Here is an 18,780-nt window from a genome sequence, read left to right as displayed (position 1 = left end):
TACACTGACTGACTGACAGTGACAATGCAACACCAAGGAGGAGTAGTTCGAAAGGGATGAAAGTTGGGGAAAAAACAGAGACGGCACGGATGAATAATTGATGTTTATTTCAAACCGATATGCAGGTTACACAATGCGCACGGCATCGACTCAGTAGGATGTAGGACCACCGCGAGCGGCGATGCACGCAGAAACACGTCGAGGTACAGTGTCAATAAGAGTGCGGATGGTGTCCTGAGGGATGGTTCTCCATTCTCTGTCAACCATTTGCCACAGTTGGTCGTCCGTAGGAGGGTGGGGCAGAGTTTGCAAACGGCGTCCAATGAGATCCCATACGTGTTCGATTGGTGAGAGATCCGGAGAGTACGCTGGCCACGGAAACATCTGTACACCTCGTAGAGCCTGTTGGGAGATGCGAGCAGTGTGTGGGCGGGCATTATCCTGCTCAAACAGAGCATTGGGCAGCCCCTGAAGGTACGGGAGTGCCACCGGCCGCAGCACATGCTGCACGTAGCGGTGGGCATTTAACGTGCCTTGATTACGCACTAGAGGTGACGTGGAATCATACGCAATAGCGCCCCAAACCATGATGCCGCGTTGTCTAGCGGTAGGGCGCTCCACAGTTACTGCCGGATTTGACCTTTCTCCACGCCGACGCCACACTCGTCTGCGGTGACTATCACTGACAGAACAGAAGCGTGACTCATCGGAGAACACGACGTTCCGCCATTCCCTCATCCAAGTCGCTCTAGCCCGGCACCATGCCGGGAGTGCATGTCTATGCTGTGGAGTCAATGGTAGTCTTCTGAGCGGACGCCCGGAGTGCAGGCCTCCTTCAACCAATCGACGGGAAATTGTTCTGGTCGATATTGGAACAGCCAGGGTGTCTTGCACATGCTGAAGAATGGCGGTTGACGTGGCGTGCGGGGCTGCCACCGCTTGGCGGCGGATGCGCCGATCCTCACGTGCTGACGTCACTCGGGCTGCGCCTGGACCCCTCGCACGTGCCACATGTCCCTGCGCCAACCATCTTCGCCACAGGCGCTGCACCGTGGACACATCCCTATGGGTATAGGCTGCGATTTGACGAAGCGACCAACCTGCCCTTCTCAGCCCGATCACCATACCCCTCGTAAAGTCGTCTGTCTGCTGGAAATGCCTCCGTTGACGGCGGCCTGGCATTCTTAGCTATACACGTGTCCTGTGGCACACGACAACACGTTCTACAATGACTGTCGGCTGAGAAATCACGGTACGAAGTGGGCCATTCGCCAACGCCGTGTCCCATTTATCGTTCGCTACGTGCGCAGCACAGCGGCGCATTTCACATCATGAGCATACCTCAGTGACGTCAGTCTACCCTGCAATTGGCATAAAGTTCTGACCACTCCTTCTTGGTGTTGCATTTGCTCTGTCAGTCAGTGTATATTCGAAAATGTATATACATGCATTATTGATCTCATTAATTGGTCGCACTTCGCCTTCAAACTCACCTCCTTATCGGTTTTGGAGCTCTACATGTCGGCATTTGCATACAAATCCGATGTCTACTCATCATCAACTGTAACTGTGTAGGATACATATGTTAGTGAGTCCTTCATGTGAGGCTAGTAATATGAATCTACATTGATGTTAGCGAGTCCTTGATGTGGGGCTAGTAATATGAATCTGCGATGATGTTAGTGAGTCCTTGATGTGAGGCTAGTAATATGAATCTACTTTGATGTTAGTGAGTCCTTGATGTGCGGCTAGTAATATGAATTTGTGATGATGTATTGATCCCTGTTGAGGTTAGTAATGATGAAATTGCAGATCAACTCGTACACAGTCTAGATGCAGGCAAGAGGGAAAAACGGGAAGATAAAGTTCGCTCACTTGACTGCACAAGATCAAGCCTGAAGCATGGTCTGTTGTATGGAAAATTTGAGATGGAAAAACAACTGCACCGATGACGTCATATGTGGTTCACATGTTGGGTTGGCGTTGCGTCGTGATCCGCGGCTACAAGTCACCTGCTCGGTGGGGAACGCGAATAAACTCGCTGAATTAAATTATTCCTCCCTCAGTTACCCGCTTGCAGAGTTTTATTTCTTTTTCAGCAGCGTATTCTGGATGATTCTGTCCTATGATGTGGATTTTTTCAACTATGTTCTTCAAATTGCAACGTGTAACCCACGAGTTGCATCATAAAGAACGCAACTTACGTCCGTACAAGAACGTCCTCGAGCCCAGTAGCCTCGCGCTGAAGCTTTAGCTCATCGCCTAATCGTCCTTTGGATGAAACAATATTGCTGTAGAAGGTATTTCTGGAGATCATGGTACTGAACAGATCTCTCGGATGGCACTTTGGAACTGTGACCTTCAGTTCTTGGGTTCACTCTTCACGACCTGAATGCGTGTTTGCTGCGAGTTACACAACATATATTATCGCACGCATGTGTTCTGTAATAGAGGCACAATTCATAATTTTCTTCCAAACTGCAGAGACTCGGGTTCTATTCAATTTCTCTTCTTACGTCTTTCCGCTAAAATGCCTAGATGGAATCAACGGTCCCCACTGTAGGAAGATGACGATTTGCGGGTCATGGTAAACGAATTGTTGAAATTTAGTGGAGAGGATGGTGATCATAGTGAAGTGGAGTTCGTAAGTGACAAGTACTGCAGGCTCGAATGTACAGGGTTCGGGCGTAGCTGATGCGAATATTTAGCAGTCACAAAATCAAGACCGGGTCCGGACATATAATCGAAATAAAGATTCTTATGGGCATACTGTTGCCGCAAGAGATCGAACAGAAAACTGAATTATGGCATTATATTTCTCACAGTTGCTTGTTGACAACTGCTATTTCCTATCAGCTTATGACACAGAAGGGATTTTATCCTCTCCAGGCTGAGTGGTTGAGACGATTGAGGCTTTGGCCGCCCTTCTGATCCTAGCTCGGCAGGATCTATCCTCGCTCAGTCCGGTGGTCGAATGCACCACTATAACATGCGACCGAAGACGGTCGTGAAGGCAAACGCGTACTCAGTAATGCTACAACATGTTCAGAGAATCATGCAACTTATGTGGGGACCTCGGTACACACCGGCTCACTCCCAGGTCGGGAATGAATTCCCTGATAGAAGAAATTATTTAAGTACTTGCTTTTAAACAATCTTAGACTAAAATGAACAATATACGGGCCACAAGAGAAATATTTAATTGAATACAGTGTATTTAGCTTTTGAATAATCCTTCTATTTTTCAATACTCTGGGCAAGAAGGTACAAAGTGCTTTCACACTGTGATACCAAGTTCGTTTCTTCCCAATAGCAAAGCTCTGACTTTCGATTATGTATTATGTTATTATTCGGTTATACAGTAACTTATACCTAAATATTTTACGTAGTTTTCTAACAATCTCTGCCTGGAAATAAACTTTTATATGTATGTAAATTCTGGACTAACAAGGTTTTCAATTAATTAAAAGATTTAAAATGGAATAAATAATACTCAGGTAAGTTTCTGTTATGATCGTTAGCGCTTCTGAGGCAGCCAGTTTATAGACCTGCAATTCATAATTGTCACTAATTGCGCTACACTACAAGTTTTCGGAGACGCTGAGGTGTCAGAATCTAGTCCCGCAGGATTTCCTTTGCATGTCAGTAAATCTACCGCCACGAGACTGATTTATTAGACCACCGTCTAATACCACCCGACTGAGCAAGGAACGAACCTGACAAGTTCGGACCAGAAGGGTGGCCAGCGTCTCAACCGCCTGAGCCACTCAGCCTGGCGAGGAAAAATATCTTCTGTGTCATCAGCTCATAGAAAATAGGAGTAGCCAATAAGCGTTTGCGAGAAATATAACGTCCTAATTTAGTTTTCTATACAATCCCCTGTGACAACTGTATGGCTATAAGAATCTTTATTTCGTTGTTATTTGTCCGGAACCGGTCTTAATATCTCCTCCTTCGTTTTTTTACTAAACTGAGTTTTATGTGTGATTTTCTGCTGGGCATCTTTTGTCTGTACAGTTATGTTTTGTCATTCCTCTTCATCAAAAAATTGAAATATTGCGCTCGGTTTTGTTTTCCCTAATGTCTCTCCCACTACATCACGATGGAATATTGGATCTAAGCAGGATTTTCTTTAGGCCACTTTGGGTCAAGATTGATGAATGTACACTGGTTGGACTATTATCAGTATTATCGTCACAGCTGTCCCTGAAAAGGTTCCTACTTGAAATGGACCGAACACGTGTTATCTCTTCCGCGACTGCTAAACAATCGCATCAGCTTGGCTCGAACCCTGTATATTCGAGCCTGCAGTACTTGTTCCAGGTAAATTCCTGTCACCTGGGAATTATACTTCGGCAAACCTTAATTCATAAAGATCACTATCCTCCCCACTAAATTTCAACAATTTCGTTTATCTTGACCCGTAAATGGCATTCCTCTGAAGGTGGGAACCGGTGATTCCTTTAAAATATTTTAGCGGAAAAGAATTAAATAGAACGCTGGTCTCTGTAGTTTGGAAGAACATAATCAAATACGTCCGTATTATGGAACACATGCGTGCGATAATAGATGTTGTGTAACTCGCAGTAAACACACACGCCAGTCGTCAAGAAAGAACCCAGGAACTCAGTGTCACAGTTCTTAAGTGTGATGCGAGAGGTCTATTGCGTATCATGATCTACAGAAATACCTTCTACAGCAACATTATTTCATCCAAGCTTCACCGCGTGGTTATTGGGCTTTAGGTCGTTCTTGCCCGGACGTATGTGGCGTTCTTTATGATGCAAATCGTTGATCACACATTGGGATTGTGAGAGCATGGTTGAAAAATTCCCATCACAGGGCAGACTCATCCAGAATACGCTGCTGTAAAAAGAAATAAACCTCTGCAGGCAAGTATTTTTGAAGATAATTATAATCTCCGAGCAAGAGACTTGTAGCCACGGATCTCGACGCATCGCCAAATCAACGGGTTAAGTTACATGATACTCTGAACAATTTATAGCATTACTGAGCACGCGTTTGCCTTCAAACCCATATTCGTTCGCATGTGAGCTGTTACACTGACATTCTGGCTGTAGGGTTTGTCACAGACATTAGATAGGTATGGCCCTTGCCTGTATGAGTACGCATGTGAATGGTTAGATCGACATTCTGCTGAAGGATTTGCCGTAAATATTGCAGCAGAGTGGCTTCTCGTCTCAAAGCGTTCGAATATGAAATGTTAGATCGCCTTTCTGCTGAAGGATTTGCCGTAAATATTGCAGCTGATTGGCTTTTCGCCGGTTTGAGACCACATGAGTACTATTAGATTGAGTTTGACGCTGAAGGATTTGTCACGGACATTGCATCTGTGAGGATTCTCGTCAGTGTGAGTTCGCATGTGTTTCGAGAGTGCATTTCTATCGGTGAAAACTTGAATACAGAAACTGCAACAGTGTGGCTTCTCACCTGTGATTCTTAAAGTAATCCGTTCGACTGCCTTCCTGTCTAAGGAATTAGCCACAGGCATTGCAGCATTAGGAACTCTTGCCTGCGTGATTCCGCACGCGAGCTGCTAGATACGCTTTAATGCTGAAGTATTACCTCTTCTGTGTGAACTGGTTAACTGTACGACTGCCTTTCTGGCTGAAGGATTTACCATAAAAATTGCATTAGTTTGGCTTCTCGCCTGTGTGAGTCCGCACGTGCACTGCTAGGACGCTTCAATGCTGAAAGATTTGACACCGACACTCTACAAGTGTGGCTTCTCGTCCGTGTGAGTCCGCACGTGAGCTGCTAAGTACGCTTTCGTGCTGAATGATTTTCCACAGACATTGCAGCAAGGTAGCTTCTCGCCTGCGTGAGTCCGTATGTGGGCTGTTATATTCACTTTCTGGCTGAAGGACTGGCCACAGACATTGCATCAGTACGGCTTTTCGCCTTTGTGAGTCCGCATGTGGGATGTTAGATTGCCCTTCTGACTGAAGGTCTTCCTACAGACATTGCACCAGTATGGCTTCTCGCCTGTGTGAGTCCGCATGTGGGCTGTTAGACTGCCCTTCTGACTGAAGGTCTTCCTACAGACATTGCAGCAGTATGGCTTCTCTCCTTTGTGAGTCCGCCTGTGGACTGTTACACTGCTATTCTGACTGAAGGTCTTCCTACATACATTGCAACAGTATGGCTTCTCGCCTGTGTGAGTACGCATATGGTCTGTTAGACTGCTTTTATTGCTGAAGGACTTGCTGCAGATATTGCACCAGAGTAGCTTCTCGCCTGTGTGAGTCCGCATGTGGGATGTTAGACTGCTTTTCGTGCTGAAGGACTTGCTACAGATATAGCAAGAGTATGGCTTCTCGCTTGTGTGAGTCCGGATGTGGATTGTCAGGTGGCTTTTCTCGCTGAAGGACTTGCTACAGATATTACAACAGTATGGCTTCTCGCCTGTGTGAGTCCGCATGTGGGATGTTAGACTGCTTTTCTGGCACAATGTCTTGCTACAGATATAGCACCAGTATGGCTTCTTGCCTGTATGAGTCCAAATTTGGGCTGTTAGACTGTCTTCCTGGCTGAAGGACTTGCTACAGACATTGCAACTGTGTGGCTTCTGGCTGAAGGATATGTCACGAGGACTGCTCCTGAAACAAGGTGCTCCACCATCCGGAGGTTGATGTTCTGCGTAGCTCACCTCGGGTCTCGATCTACAGCGAAAAAATTAAAACGATGTTGCCAACAGATCAACAGTCAACTCCACTACAATTCTCACATTGGCGAAATGCTACTACTGAAGATTCCACTGACATATATCACATACAGAGAGCTTGTTACTCATGAATATCACTTTCCTGGGGTTAAAAGTCATCTTGAGGTCAAATTCAGAGTGTACTCGTAAATTCGAAAAGGTCTCGCTTTTTACGAGAATGTGTTGAGTCTTTTGTCTCGAATCACGATATCACGCGCAAGAAACATCTGACGATTTAGGAACGTGTAATCTCAAAGACAATTCCATTGACTGAATGCATGAGAATAAGTGGTTCAGCCTGAAAGGAGAAACACAAACTCTGTAATCCGCCAAACATTTACCTATTGAAATTCGTATGTCTGTTCTCGAACACGAAGGACAGAGTATGCTTTGGGGATTTCATCTTGTTCAAAAAGTACTCTGCGGTTTGTGGCAGGCGAGTAATCATTTTTGTAGAAAAGCCCTTGACCTTGAGGTTGTTCGAGAGAGAATCTCAATGTTGGAGATATTAATAAAGTTGAGAACATGGTTTTCCGACTGTCAGCAAGATCTACTGAACAATGGGAAATCATTTATAAATATTAATAACAGTCGCGCAAACATACGCATTGTATTTGTACATTGTTACCATATCATTGCCGCATTCGACTACGTCAGAGTGTGCAGTTAACTATAAACACATAGCTTGGATGTGCAACCAAACACAGTCGACATACATATAGACGGACGGTAGTAAGAACAAGGAAGTTCATACTTACTACCATGTACTACATCATTCTACGTCTTAGTTACTGTCTTTAACAGCAGCATGGAAACCACTAATCCAGATAAAATCCTCGAAAAGCTGAAAGATAACGTGCAGATTACAGCTTTCAGTTTCACCTCCAGATACTGCTGTGTTAGATATTATGATGGCGACAAGGAATATGGCTTTGGTAGCAGCGTTTTATAACAATTTGCTGATATAATGAAATATTTGAACCCAAATGCTGGCTGTCACGCCCTTGACAAGAGTTCCTCTAACACTACAGCTAAAAGGAGCACAAAAATCAAGGCTTGAGCTAAAAATAAAGATTACAGGACATTGAACTGCACCGCAGTGGATATTCCTACTTTGTAAAGGAAGGAAAGAGATTCCTTTTATTTCAAGAACTTCAAAGAAAAAGTGATTATTTTTAGTGGAATGATAACATCGTTGGGCAGCATCCTAGTTTGTGCATGTCTCCCCACCGCAGAGTAGTTCGAGACATTCTAGGAAGGAAGAGCCAGAAATACAAATTTCTTGGTTAAGGGTGAGATTCCCTTAAGCAAGCTCGTAGGAAAAGGCGATCACGCAGGCCAAAATACATCGTAAGATGAAGTGATATTTCCCAATTCACATGGGCCGGTGGAAAGCATGACTTCCTCACAAGTAAAGTATTAGGAGGCTCGACCACGTGGACAAATGAAACGGGGTCATTGATTCCAGATACGACAGACTAGACCACTTGAACACCACACAAAATATTAATATTGCCACCACAAGGCAACAGCGGGCAGAGAATACGACAGTGGTTTTAATGTCATACATATTGTTGCATATCATACCAAGCAAAAGGTACAATATTCTGTGGCAATTCTTCTTTACGTGATTATGTGATTTTTGTGACAAGTGAATTATCAGGTTCTCAATTAGTTTTTCATTCTGTATTGATGAATATACTCCAAGAACTATACTGAAATTCAAGTCACGAGCTTAGGAAAAGTATCCTTCCGCATGTGAGCACGTCCCCTGTTCCCCCTTCCAGTCTCGTCACCGTTCTCCATCTCCGCCACAACCAGGTTATCATTAACGCCGTGCGTCCATCTGACAAGTACAGTACTTCATTCTGAAATAGTGAAGCATCAAACGAAATCACTTCCTTTCACACAGCTGTGCCTTGATTACGTCCCATACCTATTTATTCCTTTACTGACCATGTAAAATCTACAGATTACTGACGAATACCGAGGCAAGAGAAGCAAGGTTTATTTTTATTTCATAATGCAATTTGTGTGAGGCAATGGAGACTGTCCGTGTCAGTTTCTCACAGTTAAAAAGCAGAGTGGGATTGCAGAATACAATGCTCCCAGGAATGTTTGAAATATTGTAGTCTCGTCATTCGGAAGGTAAAAAAGAACACATGATCCTCTGATGACAACATTTCTGCAGGTAGAGGGCGATTACGAATATAAAGTACACATTATTATTATTATTATTATTATTATTATTATCATCGAATACGCCAAGGATCATATTCCCATACCGTGTTAAGGCCCTTCCTGTTTTATTTACGGCGAGTGCTCAGCTGACACATCGATCTTTCGCTGGAGACTTGGATTTTCCGTGGAGTTAAAATTCCAAGCGAGCGGCGTAAACACTGTACACAAAAACGCCGATCAGCTGCGCGGTCTTCTTCACGTCTTCCACAATCCACAGTGGATTCTAATCTCGTAGGCTACTGTAAACGTTTAAAACAATTTGGTTTAGATTTTCTACTTTATTTTTCTCCACTTTTGTTAGCTTTAAAGTATTTCACAGGGGACTCATGCGTCACAACATCACACACGCCTTGCTCACAGCTGGCAGCCATTATGAATACTGAACAGTGAACACGCTGTTGCAGCCAGTATCGCCAACAGTTTTCTTGGATCCATCTTCAACATCACACATATTATGCAAACTTATCAGCAGTGGAATGAACTCGAACAAAGTTACTAAGTACACAGTGCAATAAGATATCAATATCATATTAAATAATTATTATTTTGCTACATACACCACTGAGAACAATAACTATTCATAGCCATCTACGTACGAAACATAAGAGTTGGTAACGAACCCGAATAACATACAACCTGTGATATATTTTCCATATTTATACAGGGCAAAAATTTTTATTCATCAAGTCAGTTCACCAGAATATCTAACCAAACTGAAGAAAGCTCCTGACTTCAGGAACAAGTAACAAATCTAGGGAACTATTTGGCGCTGCGGAAGCCTTTTCACCGACCAGAAGTCTGGCTAACATCAAAGGGACCACTTTCGATACGGAACAGTTGGCAGAAGAGGTACTCTACCTTTATGGAAGTTGATGCAGAAAGTAGCGTAGCATTCCTCCTCCAGAGGAGCGGATGCAAAAGACGTCTGTTCTCCATCTGCGGAGCGGCGTAACTACCTGCTGTCATTAGCTCTAAAATGTTTCCTAACAAGCTGCCCGTAAAAAAACACCATCACAACATTATGGCAAAGTCTCATGGAATCGGAAACAAAGGTTAGGGCGTCCCCTGGAAGGGGCGCGCGTTGGCAGGGCCCAGTCAGCGTGAAAGGTATGCAAGGGTTACCATCGCACGGGCTGTGACGGCTAAACAAGCGAATTATCCCATCCTGTATCGCATCACTTTACTAAGTCTGGACGAAGTAGCGAATTAGCCACAGCCCTTGAGAGAAGGCATGTAGGCATCTGTAAGGTGCAGAAGAAAAGTTGGAGTGGGGACAAGTTTATCACTTATGTGCAAAAGAACACGAAGAAGTGTGACAATCGCTTGATGTAACTCGTCTACGTTGGGGACAGAAGGAAATTCCAATTTTTCAGTGCAACGCTGCATAAACTGGGCTGAGCACGGAAACCTGATGGGCACGTCGGATGGAGAAAGGAATACCACACAGCCCATGGAATACTTGGGTATGGACAGAAGAACGACGACGGCCAAAAAATTCCCAATTAAGTAGAAACAAAACATCGCGAACAAATAGTACAAAAGCGCGATATTCATCTTGTGAGATGAAGGAATCTCAAAGATGTTCTAGAGACAACAGTTGTTCCTTACGGAACCGTTATAATGCAACATCGACCAGTCACCTGTAAGCTGCGGGTAAAGTCACCATGATCCCAAAAATTCGCAGGAAATGGACCAAACAATCAAATAGTGGCGCCTGAAGGAGGAGGTCGATGTTGTTGCGAAAGTTGCAGTGCCACAAATGACCATAGTTGAAGTGAGCCGGACTAAACTGAAAGACACCGCATGCTCTGTTCTTGGAACAACTAAGTCGGGGCGACGACGACGAAGGTTTATCTATGACACGTGGCTTCGGAATGACGATGTTAAGGATGCAGTACCGTTGAAGGAACAGCTGTACCACGCGGTTCTTACCCGTTGGAACGCCTACAAAGCAGCCAAAAGTAATGTGAAGGAGGTTACTGCCATAGCAAGAGCACACCGGTATGCAGGTGAAATTTGGTACGCCAGAAGACGAGCGGGATATTTAAAGGCTAGTCAAATCAAGGCAACGAAAAACGGAAGCCAACGTTTTTACAGCTTCAGAGAGGAAACAGATGATTTGCTACTCGACTGGAAGGAAGTGCGAGAACACTGGCGGAACTACTTTGACAAAATTTCCATCTTGGAATTTCAGTATCTACATATCCAATACACCTCTGCTGCTGAAGGTCCAACGAAGGATAATGTCATCACTGAGGTCCAGGCTATGCTGAAGAAAATGAAACCAGGTAAAGCCACTGGCACCGATGATCTTCCAGCAGAGTTTCGTTTCTCTCAACTACGGGATGCAGAGTGTGGCTAGAATGAGCTTTTCAACCTGATCATCAAAGAAGGTCAAAAACCAACAGATGGGTAACGGAATATCGATTCAGAAATAAGTGAAATCCTGCCTATTCTTCTAATCATCGCCCGATCAGACTTGTGAGCCACACAATGACAATTTTCGAACAAATCCTCGACAAAAGGATTGGCGATTTAGCCAAACTCAACACGAGCCAAGCTAGATTGGTGTAAAATTTTGGCACAACAGGAGCAATCCACGCTGCAAGACTCTTAGTTGTTAGACATAGTGAAAAGAATAATAACAATCATCTCGACTTTCTGGACCTTGAGAAGTCCTTCATCAGGTACCTCATGACCTTACCTGGTCAGCGCTACAAGAATATGGCATTCCAGAGCACATTATTAAGGGGGCACAATTGCTCTATATAGAACCAAGGAGTTACGTTCAAGCTGCCGCAGGAGCGTCTGAAGACTTCCATAGAACGGTAGGAGTCCACCAAGGCCGTGCCTTATCATCACTGCTGTTCATTCTTGAGATGGACACCATTACATCAGACCTGCACAAGCCAACACCATGGACACTTCTCTAAGTTAATGGCGCCATTTTGTCTGCAGAGAATAAGTTTGATATCCGCGTCAAACAGAAGATTGGAATAATCGACTGGCGCAATATGTCCCGCCCTCAACAAAAAGAAGACATAGTCGAGAAGATGAAACCGTGCGTGTTGCCGGTGAAAATACAGCACAAGTAGAGATATTTGGGTCCACAATCTCTGATGATGGCGACTTACTGATGAAGTCACCTTAAGGATATAAAAAGCCAGGCTGAAATGGAGAATAACAACGGGCGCGTTGCGACCGTCAGATGAAGGGCCATCTGAAACCTAAGATCTACAAAACTGTTATCTGCCTTGTCGTTTCCTACGGCAATAAATGCTGGCCAGCTACAAAAGAAGTAGATCTCAAATTAAGCGTCATTGATACGAAGATGCTTATTAGGAATGCTGGCATTTCTAGACTGAATCACATTCCAAATGATGCTATTATGAAATGTTTTGGCGTTGCACCGATCCAGAAGAAAATTGAGGAAAGCCATGTGCGCAGGTTTGGGAATGTGTTGCGTGCAGAGGACGATATATAGTTAAAGTCAGCGTATACACAGGAAGTCTGTGAAAAGAAGCGCAAGGCACGAACAAGACAGCAAAGGAAAGATACAGTGCACAACGACACGAAAGCCGAGAATACATACAAACATGGCCCGAAACCTAACTGGAGACAATGAATCACGACAGCGGATCATCCACCAGGCAGGACTAACACTAAAGAAGCAGAATAACAAAAAGCAGACATGAATATTCTACTATGAAAAATGGGATATAATGGATATTTTTCACATCCTAGCATTCAACATAATAGGATCAAATTCTCTCTCCTAAAGCCTACGTCCAATATTTATAAATGACTTAGTGTTTGAATGACAGAGTACTTCTCGATTTGATGTTTAAGCAACTATATGAAATGCATTATAAAAAAATGAATAACTGAACAAAATAAAAATTTCAGAATGATGTGTGTTAATCGGGCGTGACAGAATAGCCGTGGAGGAGTCAGTCAGTGTATTCTGGACTGAACGGAAGTTCGTCTTAGACAGCAGACAATCAGATTCATCAATTTGGTATTTTAATACGGTCAAGTCTATAATTATGAAGACCGTGGAGGAGTGGCAAAAATGGCTGGTTCAGGACCATGTGTCTCTAGACATGAGTCTCTTCACTAATTATTTAGCACAGGGCAATGTGTCTCTCCACAAACGGAAGGTAACCTTGTCACTAACTGGTGAGATCACGGCCATGTGTCACTACACAAATTAAAGTTAACCTCATCACTAACTGCTTAGCTCAGAGCTATGCTCTCTCCACAACAGGAAGGTAACCTCATCACTAAGACGTAAGCTCAAAAATATTTGTCTTTCCACAAGTCAGCAATTAGGAAATTTTATTATCTTTATAACCTTTTCTTATGTAATTCAGTACCAAATGAACATGGCAAACCTTTTAGACATTTAAGTTGCTGCATGATATTTGTAGACTGCTGAAATGAGAGTCAGGACAAGATAGCACCAGAGGTTAGATATAAAAAGTGGGAAGCAGTAGATACAGTAAGGCCGGTCGAATGAATCCTTCAGAAGCATCTAAAACATATGATAAACAACGGACTAAACTACGTGGACAATGGATTATCCTCGGCCTTGTATACCAAGGAAAAAGTATACACACAAAAGGCTTGCTGCTTTGCTGGTTGGAGAGTGACCCTGCATGATATATGTTTAGGAAGAATGCTTAATTAATCTTCATCCAAAAATAGAAATATGCATTGTGGAATAATTATTTTGTGTGAAAAGTATTGATAAGCAACATTCTTATTGGTGGTCATATTACAAGATTGTTTTCTAACGTAGCCTACTGTGTCCTGTTACACAAGAATTACTCAGAAACCGGAGAAATTCAACCTCAAAGAGTTGACGTATTTGGGCGTTCCTCAGTTGTGTGCATGGTTCTAATTTGACTAATGAGAGAGTGCACTGGGCAGTTCTCAGGAATGAAATGAATATTTCTTGCCACTGGTTGTGAAGGTCAGGATAACACAGCGCCAGATGGGAGATGAGTGGGAAGCAGTCAACGCATCACGTAACAGACGAGGAGACTCTCACTACCCACAAAATCAAATAAGCCTTTCAGACTTCATAGTTTCTATCAATAATCTGGTTTGAAGTCAACCCTTAAGCTATGACTAGCCATTGCAGAGGCTGCCAATACATGGGCGCGGCTAAGAGCACTAACCCGAGCTTAAACAATCATTTCCCACGGATTATCAAAGATCGTTTCACACAGTAACCAAAAAAGGTGTGACAGCAATAAATGAATTAGCAAGTAGTCCATTGGCACACCTACAGTTCAAGAAACACTACTGCATTAAAGGTTTGAAAATAGGATATACATGTGTGCTGCTCTGTTACGTCACTGATAAAAATAATTTTGAAATAAATTTATATCATTAGATTATTTTTTACCTACTTTTACGAGATAATAAATTCACCTGATGAATTCTGGAAATTTCTTAGGCAACCTGCACAAAATATAAATCTTCCATTGTAGCTATCCATTTTATTAGTTTATATTAATTGTGTTAATGTGTTTCCAGTCAACACAGTACAAGCACTTCACTGACAATGAGCACTAAAATGAAAAGTGGGGAAATGGCGACATTCAGCAAGTGTGACTGCAACACTGGAACAAAGATACTTCACTACCACAATATCTTGTTATGCTTAAAACCATGTGGAAGATTTATTTGAAAACTATGGTACTAAAGATGTTGGACTACTGAACTGAACGTTTCATTTCTACAGCAAATTATCTGCTTTGGTGTTCACAAATGGAGAAATTTGACTTAACACAACAGAACTGGAAAGTTTAAAATATGACATTCTTTGTGTTATTGCATTATTGAACTGAGCCATAAATATATTGATTAATGAAGCTATGTTAGTTTGGAATTATTATATTGTTTGCAATGTACATAAAAAATAACAATCTTGAATTTGTATATTTATTTCATAATCTTCAATTATGCCTCTTTCTGTGCACCACTCTTGATACAAACATACAAAATTACTGAGAATATCTGGAGGTGATAGTTGCAGATGGCATTTCAGATGATAAAAATGTGAAAAAATTATTCGGTGACAGTGAAAGAACGAATACAGCTTTCACCCTTGCTTAAAGGTATAAAACTAAGAAACAATTCTAGGTTCTGTTCAACCCAATCAACACACATCACTTTACAAGTGAACTATTTATTTAGGGACATGTTTCGTCTCTAGTTGAGACTTCATCAGACATTAAATCACATGCTAAATTACAAAACTCAAATTAGACACTCAAAAAATGTTAAAAAATGGAAGAACCCAATATCTTTTTAAGGTCTATTTGGGAAATGCAAAATATATATATATATACTTAAGATGCATTCTATTTTATTTGCGACATGACATTGGAATGAATTCCATTCTAGAGGGACCAGCCATAGGGGGGCCTCAAGATGAGCTAAATACAACTAAATACAACTTTTCATATAAAAAGATTTCTTTCTGTAAAGAAATTTAATCTCTTTTCTTAACCACAAGTGGTTGACCTTGTTTTGAATCGAAAGGTGAAACTAAGATGATATAATTTTTCTTTGGGAAGGTTATGAGAATTTGGGAATTACTTTGCTTACTAGACATTTCTTTTAAAATGCTATGTCTTTTGAAATTTTTGCTAATCTGATTTTGAGATTCATGAACCTATTTAAAACGTTCTTAGCCTGGTTGGCTTCATTAGTACAATTCACAAACTTCATTGTGTAGATATTTCTGAAGTGTATTTTTTTAAAACAAATTTAAGCACAATTTACGAACATCACTGTGTAGATCTGTATTGACACAGTTAAAACTAACAAGCAATGCTAGGTTTTGGTCCACCCAATCAATTCACATCAAGTGAACTATTTATTTAGGAACATGTTTCGTCTCTATTTAAGACTTCATCAGCCATAAAATCACGTGGTAGATTACACAGACCTCAAGATACAACTTTCATTTAAAAGGGATTTCATTCTGTAAAGAAATTTAATCTCTTTTCTTAACCATAAATGGTTGACCTTGTTTTGAATCGAAAGGTTAAACTAAAATGATATATTTTTTCTTCCTAAATAAACAGTTCATTTGTAAAGTGTAGTGTATTGATTGGGTGGAACAAAACCTAGCAATGTTTCTTAGTTTTAACTGTGTCAATACAGATCTACATAGTGATGTTCGTAAAATGTGCTTAAATTTGTTGTAAACAAATACACTTCAGAAATATCTAGCTCTACCAGAGATTTTTTGTAGATAGATTAGAAAAAAACTGCATGAAGGGTCATTAAATATGATCTAAAAGTTCCTGAATATTTTAGATAAAATTAGCCTATATAATTTTAAGATATTAGTGTTTAAATGTAACAATTTAAAGAAAGGATTAAACTGATGAAAACGGCCAGTTTTCGGATATAAAACTTCCACTACTGAACACAACTCTGAATAGGTACTGCATATTCCATACTGTGTAGGGTATGTGGTGGACGTACTTTGTTTCTTCTTTGATGTTTGGTACCAGCTGGTTAATTGAACCCGGATCTGTGAATATTTCCTCCTTAATACCTTCGGAAGGCTATAAGTAAAAAATAAGAAAAGTATAATTAAAAGGGAATAAAAACATATATGACTAAACATTAAATAGCTGAGAAAATACATTTCATATTCGCACAATAAGAGTCTACTTAATTTATATTCCAAAGTAAAAATATAAGAATGGAAAGGAACAGTGAAATAAAATTGAATCAAATCAAAATCACTTCATTTTTCAAAAGAGATATCTACAGCGATGGCAAATGGTACACAAGAATACATTATTGACAAGCACTAAACTTTAAATTAAGAAAAGAAGACATTTTCCTCAAACACAGTATTATACAATTTACACGAACAATTTTTCTATTAATCACACAGCTCATGCTTAATAAATTTATATTATTTACAAGATTCTACACATAATATCTTCTGTACTTACAAACATAATCAACTCATATATATTATGTGGAGTTACTTCAAATAATACTATAAAACTGCTATAAGATTGAAATATACACTGCATTTATTTACACTGACTGACAGAGCATTTCGAACCACTCCTCCTTGGTGTTGCATTGTCACTGTCAGTCAGTGTATAAACATGCAAGCTATTAAGATATCATTTTATTAGTACAAACAACACGAAGAGTGTTCAAAATCTTTCATTTTGTCACGCTGTGGACTAATGTGTAACAATTACAGGAGTTAGGTGATGCCTAGAGGTCTCCACTGAGCACCTTACTGAGTTTTAATATATTTCTTTACAATTTGCTTTACATCGCACCGACACAGATAGATCTTATGGCGACGATGGATTAGGAAAGGACTAGGGGTGGGAAAGAAGCGGCTGTGCCCTTAAATAAGGTAGAGAACCAGCATTTTCCTGGCGTTAAATTCGGAAACCATGAAAAACCATCTTCAGGGCTGCCGGCATTGGGACTCCAACCCACTATCTCCCGGATGCAAGCTCACAGCTGCGCACCTCTAATTGGACGGCCAACTCGACCAGTAGTTTCAATACAATCGATATCTTTGATACTCTAGGTTACATTACTTTCAAGTACTTGCAGGATTACTCTCTTCAGTCATAATCCTAACAGTTTCCATCGCATTCGGTCTAGTCCCACCAAAGCTGTTCCTTGTCAGATGACAACATGGATGGGGATGTCCTTGTATTACCCATTAGTACAGGAATTTCGTATAGTAAAGATAACTCCCTAAATTCGTAACAGCAAAGCCTGAAAGAACTTGCACAAAATTCACCCTACTGTCCTAACCAGCAGCTAACATGCCACGGTTTGAAATGGACAATTCCTGCAATATACCGCAAGTAGCAATGATACCAACGTCCACATATTATGTATATGGCAAAGAATCTTGGAACACTATCAGCTGTTGCGTGGCCTTGGAACAAAGACAGATGTCACACAATACCTAGCAGTGCATTACAGTACTACGTGGAAGACAGAGGAACTACTTGAATAAAATGAGAATATTCATATAAAAACTACAACATTTCTAAGGAACTTCAGAATTAATGGTTTAAAATAAGGAATGTGGTAGTAGTGGTGAATGATTTTTTACGAGTTAGTACAACTACACAACCATCCTCTCAAAGAGTGGCTGTCTCACGTACATGGACGTGATATACACTGACTGACAGAGCAAATGCAACACCAAGAAGGAGTGGTTCGAAAGGGATAAAAGTTAGGGAAAAAACAGAGACGGCACGAACGAATAATTGATGTTTATTTCAAACCGATATGCAGGTTACACAATGCGCACGGCATCGACTCAGTAGGATGTAGGACTACCGCGAGCGGCGATGCACGCAGAAACACGTCGAGGTACAGAGTCAATAAGAGTGCGGATGGTGTCCTGAGGGATGGTTCTCCATTCTCTGTCAACCATTTGCCACAGTTGGTCGTCCGTACGAGGCTGGGGCAGAGTTTGCAAACGGCGTCCAATGAGATTCCACACGTGTTCGATTGGTGAGAGATCCGGAGAGTACGCTGGCCACGGAAGCATCTGTACACCTCGTAGAGACTGTTGGGAGATGCGAGCAGTGTGTGGGCGGGCATTATCCTGCTGAAACAGAGCATTGGGCAGCCCCTAAAGGTACGGGAGTGCCACCGGCCGCAGCACATGCTGCACGTAGCGGTGGGCATTTAACGTGCCTTGAATACGCACTAGAGGTGACGTGGATTCATACGCAATAGCGCCCCAAACCATGATGTCGCGTTGTCTAGCGGTAGGGCGCTCC

At 41.8% G+C, this 18,780-nt stretch overlaps 1 protein-coding gene across 1 annotated transcript in view; it reads right to left on the bottom strand.

The window, feature by feature from the left end:
• Window positions 1–15,177: 15,177 nt before the first annotated feature.
• Window positions 15,178–18,780, bottom strand: part of LOC137502402 (uncharacterized protein PF3D7_1120000-like) — a 57,841-nt gene continuing 54,238 nt past the window's right edge. The window contains exon 4 of the mRNA XM_068229474.1: window positions 15,178–16,557. Within this exon, the coding sequence (XP_068085575.1) occupies window positions 16,366–16,557 (192 nt within the window). The 3' untranslated portion in view covers window positions 15,178–16,365. The remainder of the gene's footprint in view (window positions 16,558–18,780) is intronic.

This window comes from Anabrus simplex, chromosome 10 (genome assembly GCF_040414725.1).
Source record: "Anabrus simplex isolate iqAnaSimp1 chromosome 10, ASM4041472v1, whole genome shotgun sequence".
NCBI lineage: Eukaryota > Metazoa > Arthropoda > Insecta > Orthoptera > Tettigoniidae > Anabrus > Anabrus simplex.
The sequence above is the reverse complement of the archived record's forward strand: the minus strand, read 5'-3'. Positions and strand labels throughout refer to the sequence as shown.